General features: G+C 42.4%; 1 protein-coding gene across 2 annotated transcripts in view; it reads right to left on the bottom strand.

The window, feature by feature from the left end:
• IPPK (inositol-pentakisphosphate 2-kinase) overlaps positions 1–23,396 on the bottom strand; it is a 60,245-nt gene that overhangs the window by 16,696 nt on the left and 20,153 nt on the right. For both annotated transcript variants that reach the window (XM_037157090.2, XM_053662802.1), the window contains exons 6-11: positions 22,654–22,743; positions 16,025–16,083; positions 15,323–15,395; positions 9,450–9,729; positions 8,116–8,266; positions 7,378–7,480 (exon numbers count right to left, since the gene is read on the bottom strand). In XM_037157090.2, coding sequence (XP_037012985.2) covers positions 7,378–7,480; positions 8,116–8,266; positions 9,450–9,729; positions 15,323–15,395; positions 16,025–16,083; positions 22,654–22,743 — 756 coding nt within the window. The remainder of the gene's footprint in view (positions 1–7,377; positions 7,481–8,115; positions 8,267–9,449; positions 9,730–15,322; positions 15,396–16,024; positions 16,084–22,653; positions 22,744–23,396) is intronic.

The following is a 23,396-nucleotide window of genomic DNA, read 5'->3' as shown; positions in this document are numbered from 1 at the left end:
GGGACTTATCGAAGAAAAAGAAGTTAAAGAAACATGAACAGTGAAAGGACAGCAAACTCACAGTTATCAACAACCACACCTAAAACAAAAGCAAACTAAAAGGACAGCTAGATCAGGAGTGGAAACATAGAAATGAAGATCTCAAGGAGGGTTAGCAACAGGGGAGTGGGAGGAGGAGAAGGGTGGAGAAGGTACAGAAAATAAGTAGCATAGACAGTAGATAGAAAATAGATGGGGGGCAAGAATAGTATGGGAAATATAGAATCTAAAGGACTTGAGACACATGGTCATAAACTAAAGGGGGGTAATGGTGGGGACGGGGGTAGGGTGGAGGGGAATTAAGGGGGGGAATAGAACAACTGTAATGGCATAATCAATAGAAAAATAAATTAAAAAAATAAAGAAAAAGACATAAAAAGCATGTAATTTGGAAAAAAAAGAACTAAAACTATCTCTATTCACAAATTATCTTATATGGAAAGAATTCCAAGGAGTCCACTGAAAAACTATTAGAACTAATAAATTCAGCAAGGCTGCAAGTGATAAGATCAATATACAAAACAAATTTATTTCTATAGAGACTTCCGCCAAGATGGAGGCATAGGTGGATGTGCGGTGCCTTCTCACACAACCAAGTTTAGAGACAACCAAATATTAGCAACAGAAAACACAGCCAGAACACGGAAAATTGAACTTTTCGGAAGTCCGTTAACAACAAATTCTTCAGCCTGATCGGTAAGGGGCGAAACCAGCGGCTGGTGAGGGGTGGCACAGGAGGACTCGGTCAGACGGACTCAGGCACGGAATCCAGACGCGCGGAATCCAGGAGCAGGGTTGGACCTAGTGAGCGACCGAGCGAGCCACCAGGCGAGTGACCGCGGAGGAGACAGCAGGGAAGCAGTGCTGCGTGTTGACTGTGGTCGCCCATTTGTCTGCGAGTGGACAGGCGAAGGAGTGGGCGGTTGGACCGGGGCTGGCGGGTCCCCGCGGCAAGCGGCAGTGGAGGGAGCCGCCATTTCCCCGCTCTGACCACGCCCCCACTAACAGCATCACAACCCAGCCACCAGGGAGTTCAAGGCACCGCTTCTCACACTTAAAGCGCCAGAACAGACCAAAAATGTTGCAAGATCTCAAAGCCCCAGAGCCCGTAGATCTAAGCGATGAAGAAATAGCAAAACTCTCAGATGCACAGTTTAAAACACTGGTGATCAGGATCCTCACAGAACTGGTTGATTATAGCCACAAATTAGACCAATATATGAAGGCGAAACTAACTGAAATGAATGGAATTGCACAGGACACCAATAGCAATGAAAAGGAAACTGGGACTCAAATCAATGGAGTGGACCAGAAGAAAGCAAATAATGGCCAAACAGAAAAGAGTCAGGAAGCAAGAATTCAAAGAAATGAGGAGAGTCTTAGGAACCTCCAGGACATCTTTAAACGCTCCAACATCCGAATTATAGGGGTACCAGAAGGGGGAAAGGCACAGCCACCAGTGGAAAACTTATTTGAACAAATAATAAAGGAGAATTTCCCCAATCTGGCAAAGGAAATACACTTCCAGGAAATCCAGGAAGCTCAGAGAGTCCCAAAGAAGTTGGACCCAAGAAGAAACACACCAAGGCACATCATAATTACATTAGCCAAAATTAAAATGAAGGAGAGAATCCTAGAAGCAGCAAGAGCTAAGGGGACAGTCACCTACAAAGGAGTCCCCATCAGACTGTCAGCAGATTTCTCAAAAGAGACCTTACAGGCAAGAAGGGGCTGGAAAGAGGTATTCCAAGTCATGAAATCCAAAGACCTAGGACCAAGATTGCTCTATCCAGCAAAGCTTTCATTTAGAATGGAAGGACAGATAAAGTGCTTCTCAGATAAGATCAAATTCAAGGAGTTCATCATCAGCAAGCCCTTATTATATGAAATGTTAAAGGGACTTATCGAAGAAAAAGAAGTTAAAGAAACATGAACAGTGAAAGGACAGCAAACTCACAGTTATCAACAACCACACCTAAAACAAAAGCAAACTAAAAGGACAGCTAGATCAGGAGTGGAAACATAGAAATGAAGATCTCAAGGAGGGTTAGCAACAGGGGAGTGGGAGGAGGAGAAGGGGGGAGAAGGTACAGAAAATAAGTAGCATAGACAGTAGATAGAAAATAGATGGGGGGGTCAAGAATAGCATGGGAAATATAGAATCTAAAGGACTTGAGACACATGGTCATAAACTAAAGGAGGGGTAATGGTGGGGATGGGGGGTTAGGGTGGAGGGGAATGAAGGGGGGAATAGAACAACTGTAACAGCATAATCAATAAAAAAATTTTTTTAAATTTATTTCTATAAACTTGCAATGATCAATCTGAAAACAGTTTGGAAAACAACTCCATTTACAACAGCATCAAACAGAGTAAAACATTCAGGAATTAGCTAAAATACAAAATGTATGCTCTAAAAACTATAAGAGATTATTGAAAGAAAAACCAAGATCTAACCAAATGGAAAAGCATCTCATGTTAAAAAACTGGAAGACTTACTATTGTAAAGATGGCCATACTACCCACTACCCAGAGCAATCTACAGATTCACCACAATCCCTATCATAATTTCAGCTGACTTCTTTAGAGAAATTGGCAGGCTTATTCTAAAATTCACATGGAGTTATAAGGACCTTCAAAGAGTCAAAACAATCTTAAAAAAGAACAAAGTTAGAGAATTTATAATTCGCAATTTCAAAACTTATTAAAAAGCAAGAGTAAATCAAGACAAAATATGGGCATAAGTATAAATATAGATCAATGGAACACAAGGGTGCTGAGACCATTCAATGTCTCTTCAACCAATGGTAGTAACAACTGGATATCCACATGCAAAGAATGATGTTGGATCTCTACTTCAAATCATATACAAAAGAATAAAAATGAATCAAAAAACTAAATGTAAGACCTAAAACTATAAAAATGTTAGAAGAAAAGGGAAATATATTCATGACCTTGGATTTAGCAATGGCTTCTCAGATATGACAACCAAAAGCACAAGCAAGTAAAAGGTAACAATAGATAAATTGGACCTTATCAAAATTAAAAACATTTTTGCATCAAAGGACAGTATCAAAAAAGTGAAAAGACAACTGAAAGGATGGAAGAAAGTATTTGCAAATCATATATCTGAAGGGCCTACTGTCCACAAAATACAGAATTATTACAACTCATTAACAAGACAAATAACATAATTAAAAAGTGTGCAAAGGATCTGAAGAGTTCTCCAAAGAAGATACACAAGTGGGCAGCAAAAACACACAAAAAATTGCTTAGTCTTCAGGGAAATGTAAATCAAAACCACAACGAGGTACCACTTCACACCCAAAAGGATGGCTAAAAGCAGAAGAACAGATAACAAGGATTGTCAGAGATGTGCAAAAATTAGAACTCTCCTACACTGCCAGTGGGAATGTAAGTTACCGTTTGACCCAGAAATCCCATTCCCAGAAATCCCATTTTCTTGCATGTACCCAAGAAAAGTAAAAGCCTATGTCCACACAAAAATTTGTACACAAATATTTATAGCAGCATTATTCACAGTGGCCAAAAGGTGGAAACAACTCAATACCCACGAACTAATGAATGAATAAACAAAATTTCTGTTCTGTATATGTATGCAGTGCAATATTATTCAGCCATAGAGGATTGATATATTCCATAGTACAGATAAACCTTGAAAACATTATGCTAAGTGAAAGAAGCCAGTCATAACGTACCACAAATTGGTTTCATTTATATGTAATAGCTAGAACAGGCAGATAATGACAAAGATTAGTGGTTGCTGAGGCCTGGGAGTGGGCAGTGGGATAGAGATAAAGGGATAATAGCTAAAGGGTAGGGGACTTCTAAAGTTGATGAAAATGCTCTAAAATTGACTATGGTGATGGTTGCACATATTTGTGAATCTAGTAAAAACTACTGAATTGTACACTTTAAGTGGGTAAAATAGTATGGTATATAAGGTATACCTCAAAAAAGCTGTTATAAAAAAAGGAAATAAGGAAAGATCTGAGATGCAAGAATGTTGGATAAAGATATGGGCAAACATGTGACAGATCTAAACAAACATCTGTATAAAATAATATCGTAAACTGTGATTTTAAAAAAGAACAAGACAATAGAAGTGCACGTATTGGGAGAAATAACTGGAATTAAAGTATCCCAATTCCTTATATTACTTGTGTGGTCAGGGTTGGAGGTTTAGAGATTGATTAAATTACCATTTAGCATTAGACCTGAAATATGCATGGTCAAATTGGACAAGTAACCACTAAAATAACAAAAACAATGTGTAATTTCCAAACTAATTAAGAAAAATGAGAAATAAAAGCTAACAGGCAAAAGTAAACAGAAAGGTCAGCAAACTACAGGCTGGGAGCCAAATCTAGCCAGCCACCTGTTTTGTAAATAAAGTTTTACTGGAACACAGCTGTGCTCATTTATGTTTGTTTATGGTTGATTCTAAGCTACAATGGCGGAGTTGAATACATGCAACAGAGAGCACATGGCCTACAAATTCTAAAGCATTTACTCTCTGGCCCTTTATGAAGTTTGCTGACTCCCACTACAGAATACTATACAACAGACAGAAAGCAAGAGTCACCACTCTGGGCTGCAATTTTCTGGGCATGGAAATAAAGACAATATCCCCTCCTCTCTCATTTCACCAGAGTTACATTAGATAAAGAGCTTTTGAGAAAGAACTTTAACAGTCTGTGTCCAAGGAATGTTCCCAACCTACGCCCCAGTTTCCCATTCCATAGCAGCCCTCTTTTGATTCTAACCACCAGAACCTAACTCCTTAAGACAAAAAGAGGCAGACCCTTATATTCCAACACCAAGAGACCTCAAGCCATGTTACATTTAAATTCAAACTGGTAAACAACACATAATGTGGACAATCCCCTGAATGGTGTGAGTGTGAGAGTGTGTGTTTGTGTGTGCATATGAAGTTCTAAAAACATACTGACATACTGTTAGCCATGGATATCTATTGCCTGGGCAGGAATATGGCCATATTTTACACAATATATTCACCGCTTGCATCTTTTCATCAAATTGTGTAGAGATCATTGTAAGTTCACATGCACTTGTGAAGTAATAAAGCAGAGATCCTGAATGCCCTTTATTCAGCCTCCCCCAAATGTATCATCTTGCAGAACTGTATAATACAGTATCACAGCCAGGAGAGTGACATCAATACACTCCATAATTTTATCCTGATCTCCAAACTTTTACATGTACTCCTGTGTGTATTTTATCACACATGTGGGTTTGTGCATACGCCACCACAGTCAAGTTACATACAGTTCCATCACTGCAAGGATCCCTCATGTCAACCTTTTATAATCACACTCACTTTCCTCCTACCTCCTCCCCAGCCCAGCAATGACACATCTCTCTCATTTCAAAAATGTCACCGAACCAGAAACACAGGGTGACCTTTTGTGACTGGCTTTCATCAGCAGAATTCCCTGGAGATTCACCCAGGGTGCAATGTGTATCCAGAGTTTGTTCCTTTTCATGCTCAGCAATGCCAGTCTGGACAACCTGTTGTAGGCCACCCACTGACAATTTATGTCCACATTCTAGCTGTTCCATACAGGACTAACTGAGTACTCCTGCACAAGGTTTTGGGTGAGCAGAAGTCTTCCATTCTCTGTGAGAACTGCCCAGTTGGGTTACAGGCTCTTTGCTTGTTCAATTTAGTAGAAAGCTGCCAGACTGTTTCCTAAGTGGCCAGTGCCACTATTCATCCCATCAGCAGTGTAAGAGTGTCCCATTTTCTCTGCATCAGCATTTGGTATTTTCCCAAGGTCATTTTCATGGTTATGTAATGATTGCTTGAATCTATTACAGTGAGGTTATGTTTACATATGAGGTTAAAAAACTGAAATAATTCTAAAAAGTAATCCATGCTTATTTAGTAGGCATTTTGAAAAATATAGAAATGTATAAAAAAGAAAGTAAGGTCCCGTTTTCTCTCTTGAAACAAGAAATGCTGTTATTTATTCCAAAATCAATGTATTCAAGTGCCAGACAACATAGGGCAGATTCTGTCACTTCATTTAAGGCCAAGACCCCACTTTTGGATCTCTCCCCACCTCAAAGACAGCACTGTCTTCAGGAAGGACCTCCTTGGCCAGAGACTACAGTGAGGACTCCTTTTTTTTTTTTTTTAAAGAGCGTATGTTTACTGATTTTAGAGAGGGAGAGAGAGAGAAACATCAGTGTGAGAGAAAACATGGATCAGTTGCCTCTGGGACACGGCCCAACCAGTGATTGAACCTGCAATCTAGATATGGGCTCTGACCGGGGATCAAACTTGCAACCTTTTGGTATCATCTAACCTACTAAGCGACCCAGTCAGGGTGTAAGGACTCTTTTCACAAGTGGGAACCATAGATACTTCATCAGTACCAGGACAGGTAAGCCAAGGGCTCCAGGGCAGCTGCCCAGAGGCACATAGAGAAGGAGGTCACTCAGGTCACCTCTCCCCTATAAGAAAATGGTTCCTTAACCATTTCAGCATCTAGCAACACCTTTGTCAGCCCAGTGAAGCCTATGGATCCCTCTCTGAATCTCACATTTTTAAATGCAGAGAATAAAAAACAGAAGGTGACCATATCAGATACCACACTTTTTAAAAACAAATGTGTTATACAGAACTATACAACCAAACCTCTCAAATAATGATCACAAAGCTTTTGTGAGACCTCTGCAACAACTGAAATGTGAAATGAAAGGAATGATTTCTCCTGGTGCAGTCACGGGTCCTGTTCACCCTTCAGTGGTTGTTGCTAAATTCGTAATGGAATGAAATGCTGAATTTTAGTTAGAGCTTAATAAAAGATGTAACTTTTTTCTTATCCAGTTTCATGGAGCTTCTGAATTCCTTGATTTGAAAGAACCAGAAAGAGCAGAACTAGACCTCTTCCCTAAGAGATTCTTTCCCTTGGCCTAAGTTCTAGGGGAAGGAAGCCCCCATCCAGTTACAGGTGAGGGCCTGGGCCCCCAGTGAAGGCCGTGAGAGGAAAGGTTGGTGCAAACCTTCTAAGGTTTCTCAGAAAGAAGCATAGAGAGGTGGACCCAGGTCCTGGACCCCAGGAAGGGAGTGAAGAAAGATTGGGCCCAGCAGAGGAAACTGTAGCCAACTGAACAAATCCTCACCAGGCCCAGTCCATCTGGGGAAAACTTTAGCTACTTCCTTCTCTAATCCCTAGTTTTTCTGCTTTAACTGTCAGAGGTAGGTACTGGGAAATATTTCTCAGGAAAACCTCAAGTTAATGTTAAGAGCCTAAAGAGCACACAGTGTTTCTGGAAAGGTCTGCCCACCTTTGTCAGCGCAAAAGCCACTGTCCCATCATCCTCAGTGGAAAGATCGAGTAGCTTCTGGTAAAATGCTTCATCATAAGGCCCGTCTATTTGCAATGTTTTTCTGAAGGAAAGGGCACAAAAAAACAAGATGACAAAGCTGACAAAAAATAGTTTGTTAGACTGTTTACAGTTTAATAATCACACATCTGGTATTAAAGAACACATAAGGGATTCTCCTCTTCCCAGTGCTACACTTTATCCTGAAGCAGCATAGTTTTAAAAAGAACTCTCAAGACCAGAACCTGGGGAGCTGAGGCTGAATATGACCTGTTTGTGACAGTGTCCAGGTCAGAGAACCTAGAGAAGGGAGAGTGGGGAAGAAGCCCTCAGGAAAGCCTACTAAAACGCAGAGCCTGCCGGGCACAGAAGCTACTGTCTGTGGAGCAGCACTGCCCCCTGCAGGCCTGACCCTGACTCAAAACGGTCAGATCCACAGGAGGTGCTTCCCTTGCAGGAATGGACCAGTGACCACTGATCTAAGGGACCCTGGTCCTTCACACAGCACTGAGTCCATGGGCAGAACTGGCTCCTGAGGGTAAGGTGGAAAGGTGAAAGGGGTTGGTCATCGTCCTGAGAGGCCTGTGTTATCCTCGCATTGGAGTAACGCTTCCCCTCATCTTCACCTCACCCTCAGGGCTGCTCAGGGGCCCCACATTGGACCAGAATGGGCAGGGGCACCACAGGCCCCAGCCTCACCTCTGCTCAGGAAACTCCTCCAGGTACCTCTCAACCCGTCGATACAGAGGGTAGAGGCCTTCGATGTCCAGCATGTCCAACATCTGCACCTGAAGGGTTTTATATAGAAGACAGCCCTTCGGTAACCCCGCGTGCTCTAGGCTGCTTTTTCCTACCAAGAACATCAAGGGAAACAAAGAGGTTATTGTTAAGGACTAATAAAGGGACAGATACAGGCTGCATAGTCTCAGGAAACTGCTGGGCTGCTAGCATGCACAAGGCCAGGCACAGAGAGGGAGGTGACCCACATTCTGCTCTGTGCCTCTCTTCCCTCTAGGCACCCTTCTACTTCTGCATCTGCTCAGATCTAAGTTTCGAGAGATGACCCTTAATCTAAATAAAGCAAGGCACAAAACTTAAAATGATCATATTAACATCCCCAAATCTGTAAGAGCATGTCTGTGAAGGCCAGATCCTCAGCCTACTTGCAGAGAGAGGTGCCACACTGAGGATGGTCATGATCTGTTGTGCTTAGGCAACCACAGAACACCTAAAAGCCACACAGAGCAGTGCTGCTGTCTTCCTACATCACATCGCTGTGGCCATCATAGTGGTCTCCAAGAGACCACAGAGCTCTTAACACAAAAAATGAAGAATCTCAGTCTTCCTAGCTGGCCCTACAAAGTAAGTTCCTGGCTACAGTACTGCATGCCACAGACCAGAATATGTAGTAAAGCTGCTAACAGGTGACAAAGGGGCAAATGAGGAGCCCACAAACACTCAGGACAAAACCCAAACTAATCTTCTTAAAGCCCAGATGCCACCAAGTCACAGCTGGCTACTGTTGAATGTATGAGGAACGGGTCCTCTAGTAGGAGGTGCCCAGAGTCACAAGCTCTACATACCTGTGCTCACACTTGTTTGCCAAGTTCTGCCTGATGGGACCAACCCTACCTAGAAGGGCTTGCACTGTAGACTCCAACTTCAGTGCCTCATTTCTCCACGTGTAAGAAACAGGCCCAGGAAACCCCCCCCCCCCCCAGCCCCACAGGTCTGCAGAGAGAATAAAACAGGGGCATGTAGAGAAAGCACTCAGCAAACCACAGAGGATGCAGAGACTTGTGGGACAACGTTTTACGCAAAACCATACAGCCCAAACCTGTGATGCAATTTACAAATTCCGATTGGAGATAAGAAAGGGAGTCTCCCCACCTAGGCCTGAGAGGCCGGGAGGCCAGATGGGGGATCCCTGTTGGGGCACAAGTTGCTCTTGCAGAAGCTCTGTGAGGCCAGGAAGGACCCCAGCAGGCTGTGTCCAGGCTCTGCCCACACACCCAACCATCCAGCCAGCCTACCTTGGTGAGGCAGGCTCCTGCTGAAAGGGCTGGCTTCACAGACACATGGGCCCTTCGACCCTGGCCCCAGCCTCAGGGCACTTGCCCAGCCCTTGTCTGAGCCGCTAAGCAGCACTCGTGTGATGACGCGCACCAGCTCTCGAATCACAACCCTTGTGCAGTGGGGCCCACTGGCCAGACCATTGGACGGGAAGAAGAAAGGTTTCAGGTGATATGCCAACTCACTCCAGTCGGCCGTGGGGCTGCGGGCATCCTTGCAGCCATAAATCAGCTCCCCATTCTTCAGGAAGGAAAAAGAACAGGGAAGTATCACCTCCAAGAGATGGGTAGGAAAGCATCTTTATCCCCAGGCAGGCAAAGGGACCTAATGTCATCCACATGCCCATGTGGGGTCCCTACACACTGCAGTCTGCAGAGAAACCCTCTCTCATGCACTCTGTCACTGACCCAGAGGCAGATCCCACTGAAAGGTGAAAATAAGTCCTGATGTAAAACACAAGCCCTCAGACCAGAACACACAGCACACTGACAGCCCATTACTCAAAAGGCTGAGTGATGCCCATGTACCTGAGAGACACACAGTATCAATCAGACGCTGAGCAGGGAGGCTTCTAGGCCAGTGTGAACATCTACAGATGGCCAGTTTTCCAGAGCACTTCTGTCCTCTCAGAAAGGCTGGGCCAGACCCCTGCCAGGGTGGGTGAGTCCTCAGCATTACTAGTGTGGAAACCTTCATTTAGTGGTCATTTTGCCTTCTAAATTCAAGTGCAGCAAAAAGACATCTTGTGGCACCAATGTTCCCAGGGCTGCAGGCAGGAATGCCCAGTGGGCCCAACCCCATGACCTGTACAGGTTCTGTGGTGTCTGGTGGAAAAGCCCCTAAAAGAACCCTAGTCTCCACACCCCTGAGTGGCAGCCAACCCAGGAGTGTATAAAACCTCTTGCCTCATCTATGAGATGGTATGGTCAACAGTCTCCAGGATGGTACCCAATGCCCCCATCACTTGATACTCATACCCTGTAGTCCTCACCATACTGCAGAGGTCTGGTCTGTGTAACCAACAGAATAAGGGCAGAGTGATAGCACATCCCAAGCAAAAATAAGTTATAAAAGACATTGTGGCTTCCATCTTGGTTGCTCTGTTCTCAGATCATGGCAACCATGTTAAGCAGCTCCATGGAACCCCTCATGGCCAGAACAAAGTCTCCTGCCCAGGCCAAGGTCAGGGTACCATCCTGGAAGCACAGACTCTGGCTCTAACCAAGTGTTCCAGTGGGATACAGCCTCAAAAGAGACCCTGGGCCAGAACCAGGCACACTGTTCCTCAGTTGCCAGACACAGAAGCTATGAGGTGACAAGCAGATAAATATTATCTGCTGCTATTGTGCAGCAGCAAATAATATTGATAAGGATGATTCCTGCTCTCCTCCAGGGAGCAGATGGGAGTCAACTCAATCCAACAAGAAATGTTGGCCTTCTGGCCAAGATGGAGGCATAGATAAATATGCTTCGCTTCCTTGCACGACTAAAAGAAGGATAACAACCAATACAAAAAAACAAAAAACAAAAACAAGCAGAACTGCCAGAAAATTAAACTGTATGGAAGCCCGACAGCCAAGGAGTTGAAGAAACATTCATCCAGACTGGTAGGAGGGACAGAGACAGGAAGCCAGGGTGGAGAGGATGCATGACAAGGTGGTGGCTGGCCAACCAGGTGGTCCCCTATTTGCACATGGATAAGACAGGAGGAACAACTGGGGAGAAAGACAGACTGGGCAACGAAGGGTACCAGTGCACAGAAATAAAGCCTCAAAACCTCTAGCTATAAAAATCTGTGGAAGTGGTGGTGCCAGGAGAAACTCCCAGCCTCATAGGAGAATCTGTGGAAGGAGCCTATGGGGTCCTAAAATGTACACAAACCAACCTACCTAGGATTCAGTACCAGCAGGGCCCAATTTGCTTGTGGGTAGTGAGGAAGTAACTGAAAGCTGACCGAGACCCCAGCAAGAGGCATTGTTCCTTCTCGGACCCCTCCCCTACCTTCAACACCACAACACAGCCAAGTGGGTTGGCCCACCCTGATGAGCACCTAAGGCTCCACCCCATAACTGATGCGCTGAGACAAAAGAAATATGGCCCAAATGAAAAACAGATTAAAACTCCAGAAAAAGAACTAAGCAACAAGGAGAGAGCCAACCCTATCAGATGCAGAGTTCAAAACACTGGTAATCAGGATGTTTATAGACATGATTGAGTACAGTCGCAAAATAAAGGAAGACATGAAGGCCATACAAAGTGAGATATTTGAAAATATACAAAGGAAAATATACAGGGAACCATAAGTGAAGAGAAGGAAAATGGGATTCAAATCAAAGATTTGGAATAGGAGAAGAAATAAACATTCAACCAGAACAGAATGAAGAAACAAGAATTCAAAACAATGAGGAAGAGGCTTTGGAACCTCCAGGACAACTTTAAACATTCCAACATCCAAAACAGAGGCACGCCAGAACAAGAGGAAGAGCAAGAAATTGAAAACTTATTTGGAAAAAAATACAGAAAGAAAATTTCCCCAATCTGGTGAATGAATTAGACATGCAAGTCGGGGAACCACACAGAATCCCAAAGAAGGTGGATCCAAGGAGAAACACACCAAGGCACATCAGAATCACATTACCCAAAATTCAAGATAAGGAAAGAATCTTAAAAGCAGCAAGAGAAAAGGAGAGTGTTACCTACAAAGGAGTTCCTGTAAGACTATCAGCTGATTTCTCAAAAGTAAGCTTGCAGGCAAGAAGGGCTGGAAAGATGTATTCAAAGTCATGAAAAGCAATGACCTACAACCTAGATGACTATCCAGCAAAGCTATGATTTAGAATGGAAGGGCAGTTAAAGTGCTTCCCAGATAAGATCAAGTTAAGAGAGTTCAACATCACTAAGCCCTTATTATATGAAATGTTAAAAGGACTTATCTAAGAAACAGATGAAGATCCAAAACTATGAATAGTAAAATAACAACAAACTCACAACTATCAACAACTGAACCTAAAAAAAAACACAAAAACAAACCCAAGTAAACAACTACAACAGGAACAGAATCACAGAAATGGAAATCACATAGTCCTGGTGTGGCTCAGTGGATGGAGTGCCGGTCTGTGAACCAAAAGGTCACTGGTTCAATCCCGCACCAGGGCACACACCTGGGTTGCAGGCTAGGTCCCCTGTTGGGGGCATGTGAGAGACAACCAATCCCTGTATCTCTCACACATCAGTGCTTCTCTCCCACTCTTCCTCCTTTCCTTCCCCTCTTTCTAAAACAAAATAAATAAATCTTTAAAAAAGTTAAAAACCCTAGCTGGTGTGGAGCCAGGTGTGGTTTAGTGAATTGAGCGCTGGCCTGAAAACCAAAAGGTGGCTGGTTGGATTCCCAGTCAGGGAACATTGCTGGGTTGCAGGCCATGTCCCCAATAGGAGATACATGAAGGGCAACCACACACTGATGTTTCTCTTCCTTTCTTTCTCCTTCTCTTCCCCTCCCTAACAATAAATAAATAAAACCTTTAAAAAAGAAAAAAAATGGAGATTACATGGAGGGTTACAGCAGGGATGGGGCGAATGTGGGGAATAAGCACAAAATAGACCAGGGAAGGTTAAGAATAGTATAGAAAATGGAGAAGCCATTTTATTTCATGTCCATATGATCCATGGACATGAAATGAAGGTGAGGGGATGATGGAGGGGGAGTGTAAGGTGGAGGGGAATAAAAGGGAGGGAAAAAATGGGACAACTGTAATAGTATAATCAATAAAATATACTTAAAAAAAAAAGAAACGGCATTTCTCCCTCAGCAAGGTCCTGGGATTCAGCAGCACCAACCCCTAGAAAGCCTCTCTTTGTACTGTCAGAGCTCACACTATGGGAGTCCAGGATGACAGGGACAGAACTAGGTCCACTGTCAGCCACAGGACTGGGAAAACCATCAAGAGACAATGACCCTTGAGATCAGCCTTATAGCGGGAGAAGGGTATGCCAGGCAAAAGGAAGGCAGTAGCTCCCAGGAGGAAACAGGCCAAGAATAAGTACGAGACAAAGCCAGGAATCATGGGGCTGTACTGTTGGCCCATCTTGAAGCTGGTCCTCCAGCCCATGAGTGGCCGAGTGATCCCTGGAAGCAGAAGGCCTCTTCTCCACAGTGTCTGGAATCCAGATAAACGGGAGTTTTACATGTACAGTTGCTCAAGGACCTCATGTGACCTTTGGAGGAGAGGAATCAACCTAGGGTCCATGACTTATCCCATGTGTCCCCCTGCAAGTTTCACAAGTGACCAGTGTTGGGCTGGAGAGAGCCACAGCCCTGGAGTCTATGAACAACATTTGGACAAACAATATAATGCCAGCACTGATCATGACATCGGAACTTCACAATGACGGAAGACTTGAGATTCAGAACCAGAGCTTGCTCATTAGAAGTAATGGCACTTATGAAAATGCACTGTGTTGCTCCAGATATTATTTTTAAAAGCCATTCGTTTGAACCTATTATATCAACCTATGAATTTTTTTCCATGCTGATTTCAACAGAAGCAGCAGACATCCAGGCTCTCAAAGCCAAGCCATGGGCCCAGGGCAAGGCAGACTATCCAGGGGCCAAGCCAGACCTACCACTCTGCCTAATTGTGGGCTTGACAGTCCAGCCCAGGCCAGGCAGTCAAAAAAGGGTCCACTGGAGACAAAATGTCAGTCTTACTATAGGTTCTAAATAAACCCCCAGATGAAAAGAAATTTATCTTCCGAATGTAAACATAAAATTCCTGAATTCCTCATAAAAGTTAAAAATATAAACTGATTTTGAGTATGTCCCCCTTTTCTAGATTGAGAGAGTGGAGGCAAACAGGATAAAGTCAATTCACTCTGACCAAATTTCTGAGTCAGGTGGGGGAAAGCCCCACCCAACCCGGCACCCTTCTGAGGGGCAACAGTGTGCAGAACAGAGCTGTCCACATAGAGCAGGACACAGAGGACACGAGCTGTCCAGATCCAACAGCCCTGCTTCTCCACAGATGTGATGCCTGCAACCCTGTTGCAAACTCTCACATGTGTCACACTTAATTAGGACATAATTGGGACTGAGGACAGTCAGTGGCAAAGAGAAAAGGAGATGACAAAGAAGACCCCAGGGGACACATTTCCAACAGAGGTCACAAGTAGTTCTCCTCCAGATCTGGGCAAGCCCTCCTCTCCCCTTCCCATACCCACCCCTGAGGCCCAATTCCTGCCAGCAGCAGGCCAGGTTACCACAGGGCCTCAGCGAGCCCAATCAGGGTGCCAGCTGCAGGTGGCAAGGAGAAAGCCAAGGATGTCCGGCCTGGGTGATGGATGAACCACCCCACCTGTGAGGCCAGGACAGAATATACTCACTGACAAAGAGGTTCTCAAATTACAAGCTCCTTAAGATAATTGGAAGCAAATGCACAGGTGTGGCCATCCTCTAGGTTGTGCCACTGTGCTACCCTAGTTGCTTCTGCCACCTCAACCACACAGGACACAGAGATACAGAGAAGGATGCCTGAGACACAACCTGGCCATGCCTGGGCCATCATCATCCAAGAACCAGTCAGGTCTGTGTGTCAGGAGAGCCTGAGGTCACCTGGTGGTCAAGGAGTCAACATCACACAACAGAGGAATCAAAGGATGCCATGCTCATGGAAGGGGACTTGGAAAATAGACCCAAAAAACTATGCCAAGGCAGACCCAGCCCAGACATCCTCATCTGCAAGGTCAAAGAGACAAGAGTGTCATGAGTGCACCCAGCTCAGTCCAGTCACTTGCTGCCTCCCCCTTAAAAGAGCCATAAAATATAAGCAACTCTTACCTTAAATATCTTTAAGTTGTTCTGTGCCTCCTGCAACAAGCTTTTCAAGGCAAAGTACATTCTCTGTTTATTCCTAAAAGGGGGAAGGGTTACTGATAGAATTAGAAGCAGTCTTTGCACTCACCTGCCTGTGGCTCCCAACTCATGGCTCAGGGGATAAGCCCAGGAGCTCCTGCTCCAGGTCTCCCAGTTTTTCAAGTTAAGGAGCTGCACTGTCCCCAGCCCTAATGCAGAGACATCCCCATCACTACCCCTAATCTACACCCTGCTCTCAGCCCTCTTCTCATGGCAACACCTTCCCAGCTGCTGGCTCTGCCAGGTTACTTGCAGGAATCAGTAGAGGCAACCCTGACCCCAGGCAAAAACTTGAGCCCTGCCTAGGGCCCTGGTTATATAGGGGCCAGTAGTCCCCACCTCACAGAATGCCTGCCCCACCCCTAAACCCATACCTCCCTCACCTCACAGAACACACACCCATCAACCTCACCTCACAGAATACCACAAACTCCCCTTCACATAACATTACTCCACCTCACAGAATTTCCCACCCATGGTTCCCTCCTCACAGAACACCCCCAACTACATCTCACAGAACACCCACCAACTCCCCATCAGAGAATATCACCCCACCTCACAGAACACTCCCAACCACCCCACCTCCAAGAAAGATGGCACTGGGACAAAGTAGAAGTGTTCTCTTACCCTGAGTAGAGATCAAGGGGACAGTATTTACTTATCTGCTTCCACTTCCCAGTTGCCACCTGTTAAGAAACCACCACATTGTATCAACAATTGGACTGAGAACAGCATTGAGCTAACTGTAACTCATAACAGCTGAAGTGACTAAGATGATGAAGGTTCCAGCAGATGTCACCATGTCTGGATACACATCACCAACCCCAGGAAACCTTGGTCCTCCTGTAAGAGTCTCATGGGGCTGCCAGCCCAGCCCTCCACATGAACAGGGATGCATTAAAAGTGACATGACTACATTTTGGTAATCAGATAAACAAATCTGATTTGGAAGGGGAGGGTGTGGCTAATAAGAAATTTCATGTCGTCGGTGAGATAAAAAATGGAAAAGGCAACTTGCCTTTTGAAAAGCAACTTGCTGGTGTTCATCAAAATTTAAAATGTAGGTGTCCCCTGACTTGGAAAATATACAAGGAATTACAGGGTCAAGGATGTTCACCGTTGCCTCACTATAACAGCAAGACCTAGAAACAAATAAGTAAGTCACAGCAGAGCTGCTCTCAGGGGCGTGAACACAGCAGGACACATGCTGAATGAAAGAATGAATAAATGACATGCAGCTACTAATGGAAAGAGGTAGAGCTAAAATCACCAAGATTTATTCAAGTCAAAAAGCAACTTACAGAACAAAACATATGATGTCACTTTTGCTAAAAAAAAGAAAAAATATGTGCAGACTATGTATATATCCAAAGATGCAAAGAAAAAACCTTCTTGAAGGATAAACAATCCTCAATGATTATTTAAGTGAAAAAAAGAATTAGCAGAACAATTACATATGGCAAGACCCCATATTTGTTTTAGAAATGTGTACACATGCACATATGAACACACATTAGAATATGCATAGAGACGGGCATCACCTCATTTCCACTGGATACCATGTTATTTTTGTTGGCACAGGAAGAAATCTGGAAGGATGTACAAACTGACAACATGAGTTACCTCTGGAAGACAGGTGACCTAATTCATACAATTCCATATTTTATCAGTTAAATGCATTGGAATTGAGTCAGCAAAAATGGTGCAGTAAGAACCTTTAGAAAATCTCTCCTCCATATGGGCAATGAGAAAACTGGCAAAAACTAGAAGAATCAATTACAATTTTCATAACTCTGAAAATTAACCAGTCTTCCAACAACCTGGGGAGCATTTATCAAAGAAAAACAGCCCAGTCTAAGTAAGAACTGAGCTTTGTGGCACTTTTAACGCCCTATTCCCATCCCCTTTCTAGTTCCAAGGGAACCCTGAAAACCAATAGCCCCAACCATGGTGAAAAAAGACTGCCCCTGGCAGTCTCCAGAGTGGTTAAATAGACCAATATTTAAGAAAAAGTCCTTAGCAAATCAAATTCAGCAGCATATTAAAGGGATTATCCACCTACAATCAAGTGGGATTTATCCCAGACACACAAAAGTGGTTCAACATATGAAAATCAGTGTCATTCACCATGTTGATAGAGGGAGGAAAGCACTTCATGATCATTTCAATGTAGGACAAGTACTTGACAAAATCCAACATCTTTTCGTGACTTAAAAAATACACTGAAGAAGAATGTCTATGACAAACTCATAGCTAACATGACATTCAATGGTGAAACACTAAAAGCTATCCCCCTGTGATCAGGAACAAGACTCCTGCTACTTCTATAGAATACTGTACCATAAGTTCTAACTAGAGCAACTAGGGAAAAAAAAAAAAGTGTTCAGGTTGGAAAGAAAGAACTAGAACTATCTCTATTTGCAAGTGATTTGATCATGTATATAGAAAATCCTAGGAAACCATCAAGAAAAATTAGAGCAACTAAGCCAGTTCATCAATAGTAACAGGGTTAAAGATAATATGCAGCACATAGTAGGTAATCATTCTGTGAGGGTTTTTTTCCTTCAGGTGTTGAGGGTCCAATCTTTACTTCTGTGGTTCTTCAGAGGCAGTTGAGCCTATGGGGATTCCCTGATCCCTGAACTACAGCCATGCAGGATGTTTTAGAACTCAGTATCTGTCTCCTGATTCTTACTCACGTTCCTGATGTGCTAAAGGCTGTAGCTACTACCCTGCTGGGTCAGTTCTCTGATGTTCTGATTCCTGGAGAACAACCTATGGCTTACTCCTCCAGCTTTCCAATGAATCTCAAAACACTCAATTTCCTGTCTTAACCTTTTCTGCTTAAAATGCCTAGAATTGTTTCTACTTTTCTACGGAACACTAAAAAATATACAAGATAAGGTTGTCGGGTCAACAATGACCAAGACTGCATTTTTTTCTGATTGACTGGGTCTTAAGTGTGAATGAGCAACATAAAAGAAAGTCCAGCCCCTACCGTGGCTTTTGTGGAGTTGGACCAGTAACTGCTCCAATGGAAGGGAACAGAAGAAATGCTTCAGAAGAGCTGAGTCACAAGTTGGCCACATGGAAGAGTTACTAGAGTTGGTGTTCTATCTCCACTCTATTCCCTGCCCTCCATCAGAACTTTGGGAGCTGACTACAGGCTAAGAGGAGCTGTTAACATCACATTGGTCACTAGCTACAGCCACATTAAGAAAGGCAATATCACAACTGTGAAAGTGTCCTGCACTAGGATGAGGATGAGGGCACAGGTTAACCAGGCAGTGAGTTTTTGTTATTGTGCACGATACCTAAGAAATAAGCCTCTTTTCATTTAAAAAAACCAATATGCAAAAACTAGTTGCATTTCTCACTTCATTAGGATGACAACTATAAAAAACAGAAGAGTCTTAGTGAGGATGTGGGGAAACTGTAACTCTTGTGCACTGTGAGGGAAGTATAAAATGGTGCAGTCACTGTGGACAAGAGGATGGCAGCTCCTCATAAGGAAAGAGAGAACTACAATGTGATCTAGCCATTTGACTTCTGAGTACATACTTAGAAACTGAGAATGATCTGTACACTCATCTTCCTAGCAGCATTATTCACAACAGCCAGAAGGTGGAAAAAACCCAAGTACAATTCATCCTTCAAAAGGAAAGAAATCCTGATAATTGGTACAGCATGGATAAACCTTGAGGACATATGCTAAGCGAAAACAAGCCAGTCACAACAGGCAAATACTGGCAAATTGTACAGACAAATACTGTACAATTCCACAGATATGGGGTACCAACAGTAGTCAAATTCACAGAGGTAAAAACTACAATAGTGGTTCCCAGGGACTGGGCATAGAGCTTCAGTTTGGCAGGATGAAAAAGTTCTAGAGATGGATAATGGTGATGGTTACACAACCAGGTAAATGTACTTAATGCAAGTGACCTGTAGTAGTTAAGATGGTGAATTTTATGTTTTGAGTATTTTACCATAGCTAAATATATGTACATTTAAATATATGTACATTAAAAATATATATACATTTTGGAGCCCTGGCCAGGTAGTTTCAGTTGATTACAGTGTCGTCCCAATACTCCAAGATTGTGGGTTCAGTCCTCAGTCAGGGCACATACACATGACAACCAATGAAAGCATAAGTATGTGGAACAACAAATTGATGTCTCTCTCTCCCTCTCTCAAATCAATTTAAAAATCCTTGAAAAAAAATTAAAATATATAAATTTAAAAAATCAACTGCATTGCTACACAATAAATCTAAAAATGAAATAAAAGAAAATTCCATGTACAATGACATCAAAAAATATTTAGGAATAAATTTAACAAAAGAAGACTTACACACTGTAAACAATAGTATAAAACATCAATGAAGGAAACTAAATACCTAAATAAACAAAAAAACAACCTGTTGTTCACAGAGTATTAATAATATTGTTAAGATAGCAATACCTCCCAAATTGACCTGCAATTCAATGGGATCCCTATCAAAAATCCCTTCTGACTTCTTTGAGGAAATTGAGAAGTTAAAGGCAACTAAATTGAAAAGAAGGAAATAAAACTCTCTATTCACAAATGACATGATCCTGTACATAGAAAATTCCAAAGAATCTACAAGAAAGCTAGTACAGCTAATAAGAAATTCAGCAAAGGCCCTGGCTGGTACAGCTCAGTGGATTGAACGTGGGCCTGCAAACCAAAGGGTTGAGGGTTCAATTCCCAGTCCAGGGCACATGCGTAGGTGGCAGGCCACATGAGAGGCAACCACACATTGATGTTTCTGTCCCTCCCTTTCTTATTCCTGTCCCCTCTCTAAAAAATAAATAAATAAATTCTAAAAGGAAGGAAGGAAGGAAGGAAGGAAGGAAGGAAGGAAGGAAGGAAGGAAGGAAGGGAGGAAGGAATGAATTCAGCAAGGTTGCGGGGTATAAAAAAAACCAAAAAAATTTAGTTGTGCTTCTATACACTAGCAATGAACACTCCCAAAAGGAAATTAAGAAAGCAGTTCCACTTATAATCACATCTGTAATATTATAAAAACAATAAAACACCTAAAAATAAACTTAACGGAAGTGGTGAGAAACTTGTATAGTAAAAACTATAAAATATTGCTGAAAGAAATTTAAAAAAAAACCTTAATAGGTGGAAAGACGGCCTGTGTTCATGGATTATAACACAATACTGTTAAGATAACAATACTACTCAAACTGATCTACAGATTCCTGAAGTTTCTGTCAAAGTTCCAAGTCATGCTTTCCAAAAATGAAAAATCCAGTCCTCAAATTCATATGGCCCATATTTTGCCATGTATAACACACACTTTTTGCCCAAATTTTTGAGGGGAAAATAAGGATGCACATTATACATGGGTAGTGCCTGAAATCCCTTGTATCCATTCTTGTGCTTTGTAATTATTTGTTACAGAACATTTCTTGTACCATAATATGTTAAAAAATAAATGCTAAAATTCCTTTGTAATACAAAGCAAGAATCTAAATATAAATAAACATAACTGAATTTAAAAACTAAAGTGAAAGATTTTTTTCCTGAAAGCTTGGGCCAAAAACATGGGTGCATTATACAAGGGAGTACATCACACACAGCCAAATACAGTAATTATATAGGGCCCCCAAATAGCCTAAACAATCTTGAGAAAGAACAAAGCTAGAGGACTAACACTTTCCGATTTCAAAACTTACTACAAAGCTACAGCAATCAAGAGTGTAGTATTAGTATTAAGGACAGATATACAGAACAATAAAATAGGATAGAGAGCCCAGAAATAATCCATCACATATATGTCCAAAAGATCTTTGATAAGGGTACCAAGTCCATTCAATGAAGAAAGAATAGTCTTTTCAACAAATGGTGCTGGAAAAACTGAACATCCACATGCAAGAGAACGAAGTTCGATACCTACTTAACATCATACACAAAAATTAACTCAAAATGAATTAAAAACCTAAACGTAAGAGCTAAAACTATAAAACTCTTAGAGGAACACAACAGGAAAAAAGCTTCATGACCTTGGATCAGGCAATGATTTTTTTAGATATGACACCAAAAGCAAAGGCAACAAAAGAAAAAGTAGACAAATTGTACTTTATCAAAAGTAAAAACTTTGTGCATCAAAGGAACTATCATCAGAATAAAAAAGCAACAGAGGAGGAAAAAATATTTGCAAACCACATATCTGATAAGAGATTAATATCCAGAATATATAAAAAACACATAAAACTCTGTAACAGAAAAACAAAGTAATTTAGAGTGGGCAAAGAATTAAAATAGATATTTCTCCAAAGATATTCAAATGGCACAATAAGCACAAGAAAAGATGCTTAACATCAGTGTTAGAGATATACAAATGAAAACCACAATGAGATACCACTGCACACTCAGTAGGATGGCTATAACCACAAACAGCGACAACAAGGGTTGGCAAAGATGAGGAGAAATCAGAACATTCATATGTTGCTGGTGGGAATACAAAGTAGTGCAACAGCTGGGAAAAATGGTTTGATGTTTTCTTGAAAAGTTAAACACAGAACTTCCCTGAAACCTAGTAATTCCACTCCAAGGAATCTACCTAAGAGAAGAGAAAACAGGGATTCAAACAAGTACATGAACACACATGTTTACAGCAACATTATTCACAACAACTGAAAGGCGGAAACAAGCCACATGTTCATCAGCAGATGGACAAACAAAATGTTCCCACACAATGGAATATTAATCAGCCATAAAAGAACTGAAGTGCTGATATACAATACAAAACATGGATGGACCTCACTATGATTATACTGAGTGAAAGAAGTCACAAAAGGCCACATATTATATGATTTCATTTATGAAACGTTCAGAACAGGCAAATCCTGATAGACAGGTGCCTGGCAGAGGCTGGCAGTCCAGGGGATTTCAAAGGGACTGCTTCTGGGCACAAAATTTCTTTTTGAAGTGATGAAAATGCTCTGGAATTAGACGACTGTGATAGTCGCACAACTCTGTGAATATACTAAATTATACTTTAAAAGGGTGAGCCTTAGGGTAAGTGAATTTTATCCCAATTTAAGACAAAACAAAACAAAAAGGTAAACAATGAAGTACTTGTGAAATAAAAAGTAAATAATAAATACCTACATTTTCTTTCATTCTTTTGATAACTCTATGTGGTCACACCTCAGGCCCAACCACCCTCCACACAGCTCTGTAGGGAGGGATGTGGGCTAGTTGGCTCTCCTTACCTTGAGGTGCTGGTGCATGCAGTAACGGCACACCTTATGTTTCATCTCATGTGTAACATTACTGGAGAAAGGAATAAACCCACATTTTGGCTGCAAAATAAATAGGAAGAAACACTGCTTACGGAGAAATCACAAACCTTTAAACAGATATAACTAACTACAAGGCAACACTGAGGAGTAGCAGCAAATGTTAGATAAGTATTCCCAAAGTTGCTTTTCTCTCTAGTTCTGCAAGGAAACTGACACTTCCCTTGTCATATTGTATTAACATCTCTCTGCTGTTAGAGAGTCAGAACTCCTACTGGGAAAAGATGGTTTCTCAGTTGCTGGATTGAAAAATACAACAGAGTTGCTTTGTGTTTTTCAAGACAGAAGGAAATTGGAAAGTTCAGATTTGCCCCCACATTCCCAACTGTAAGAAGCAGGACTCTTGTTCCCTCTGACAAGAATTTGTGAATGGGAAGTTGCCCATCTAATGGCTGCCAGGCTCCCAAAATGTTTGAAACCCCAGTTGTCTTTTAAAAGCCACAGTTTCTGGGCACATACAACATGTAAGACCTGCTCTTAGCACTGGGGCAATGAAGAACATGCCACAATTGTTTGTGATGCCTAAGATGCCTCTGGTTGCGGAAACAGATTATTAGGCCCCACTGAGCACACAGGTTGCTCAGAGCCAAGGGTGTGACCCAAAAATCACCACCACAGAGATTTGGAAGGAGACAAACAGTGGCCTGGGACATCTG

This window comes from Artibeus jamaicensis, unplaced genomic scaffold (genome assembly GCF_021234435.1).
Source record: "Artibeus jamaicensis isolate MK-2021 breed Jamaican fruit bat unplaced genomic scaffold, CSHL_Jam_final contig_288, whole genome shotgun sequence".
Lineage (NCBI taxonomy): Eukaryota > Metazoa > Chordata > Mammalia > Chiroptera > Phyllostomidae > Artibeus > Artibeus jamaicensis.
The sequence above is the reverse complement of the archived record's forward strand: the minus strand, read 5'-3'. Positions and strand labels throughout refer to the sequence as shown.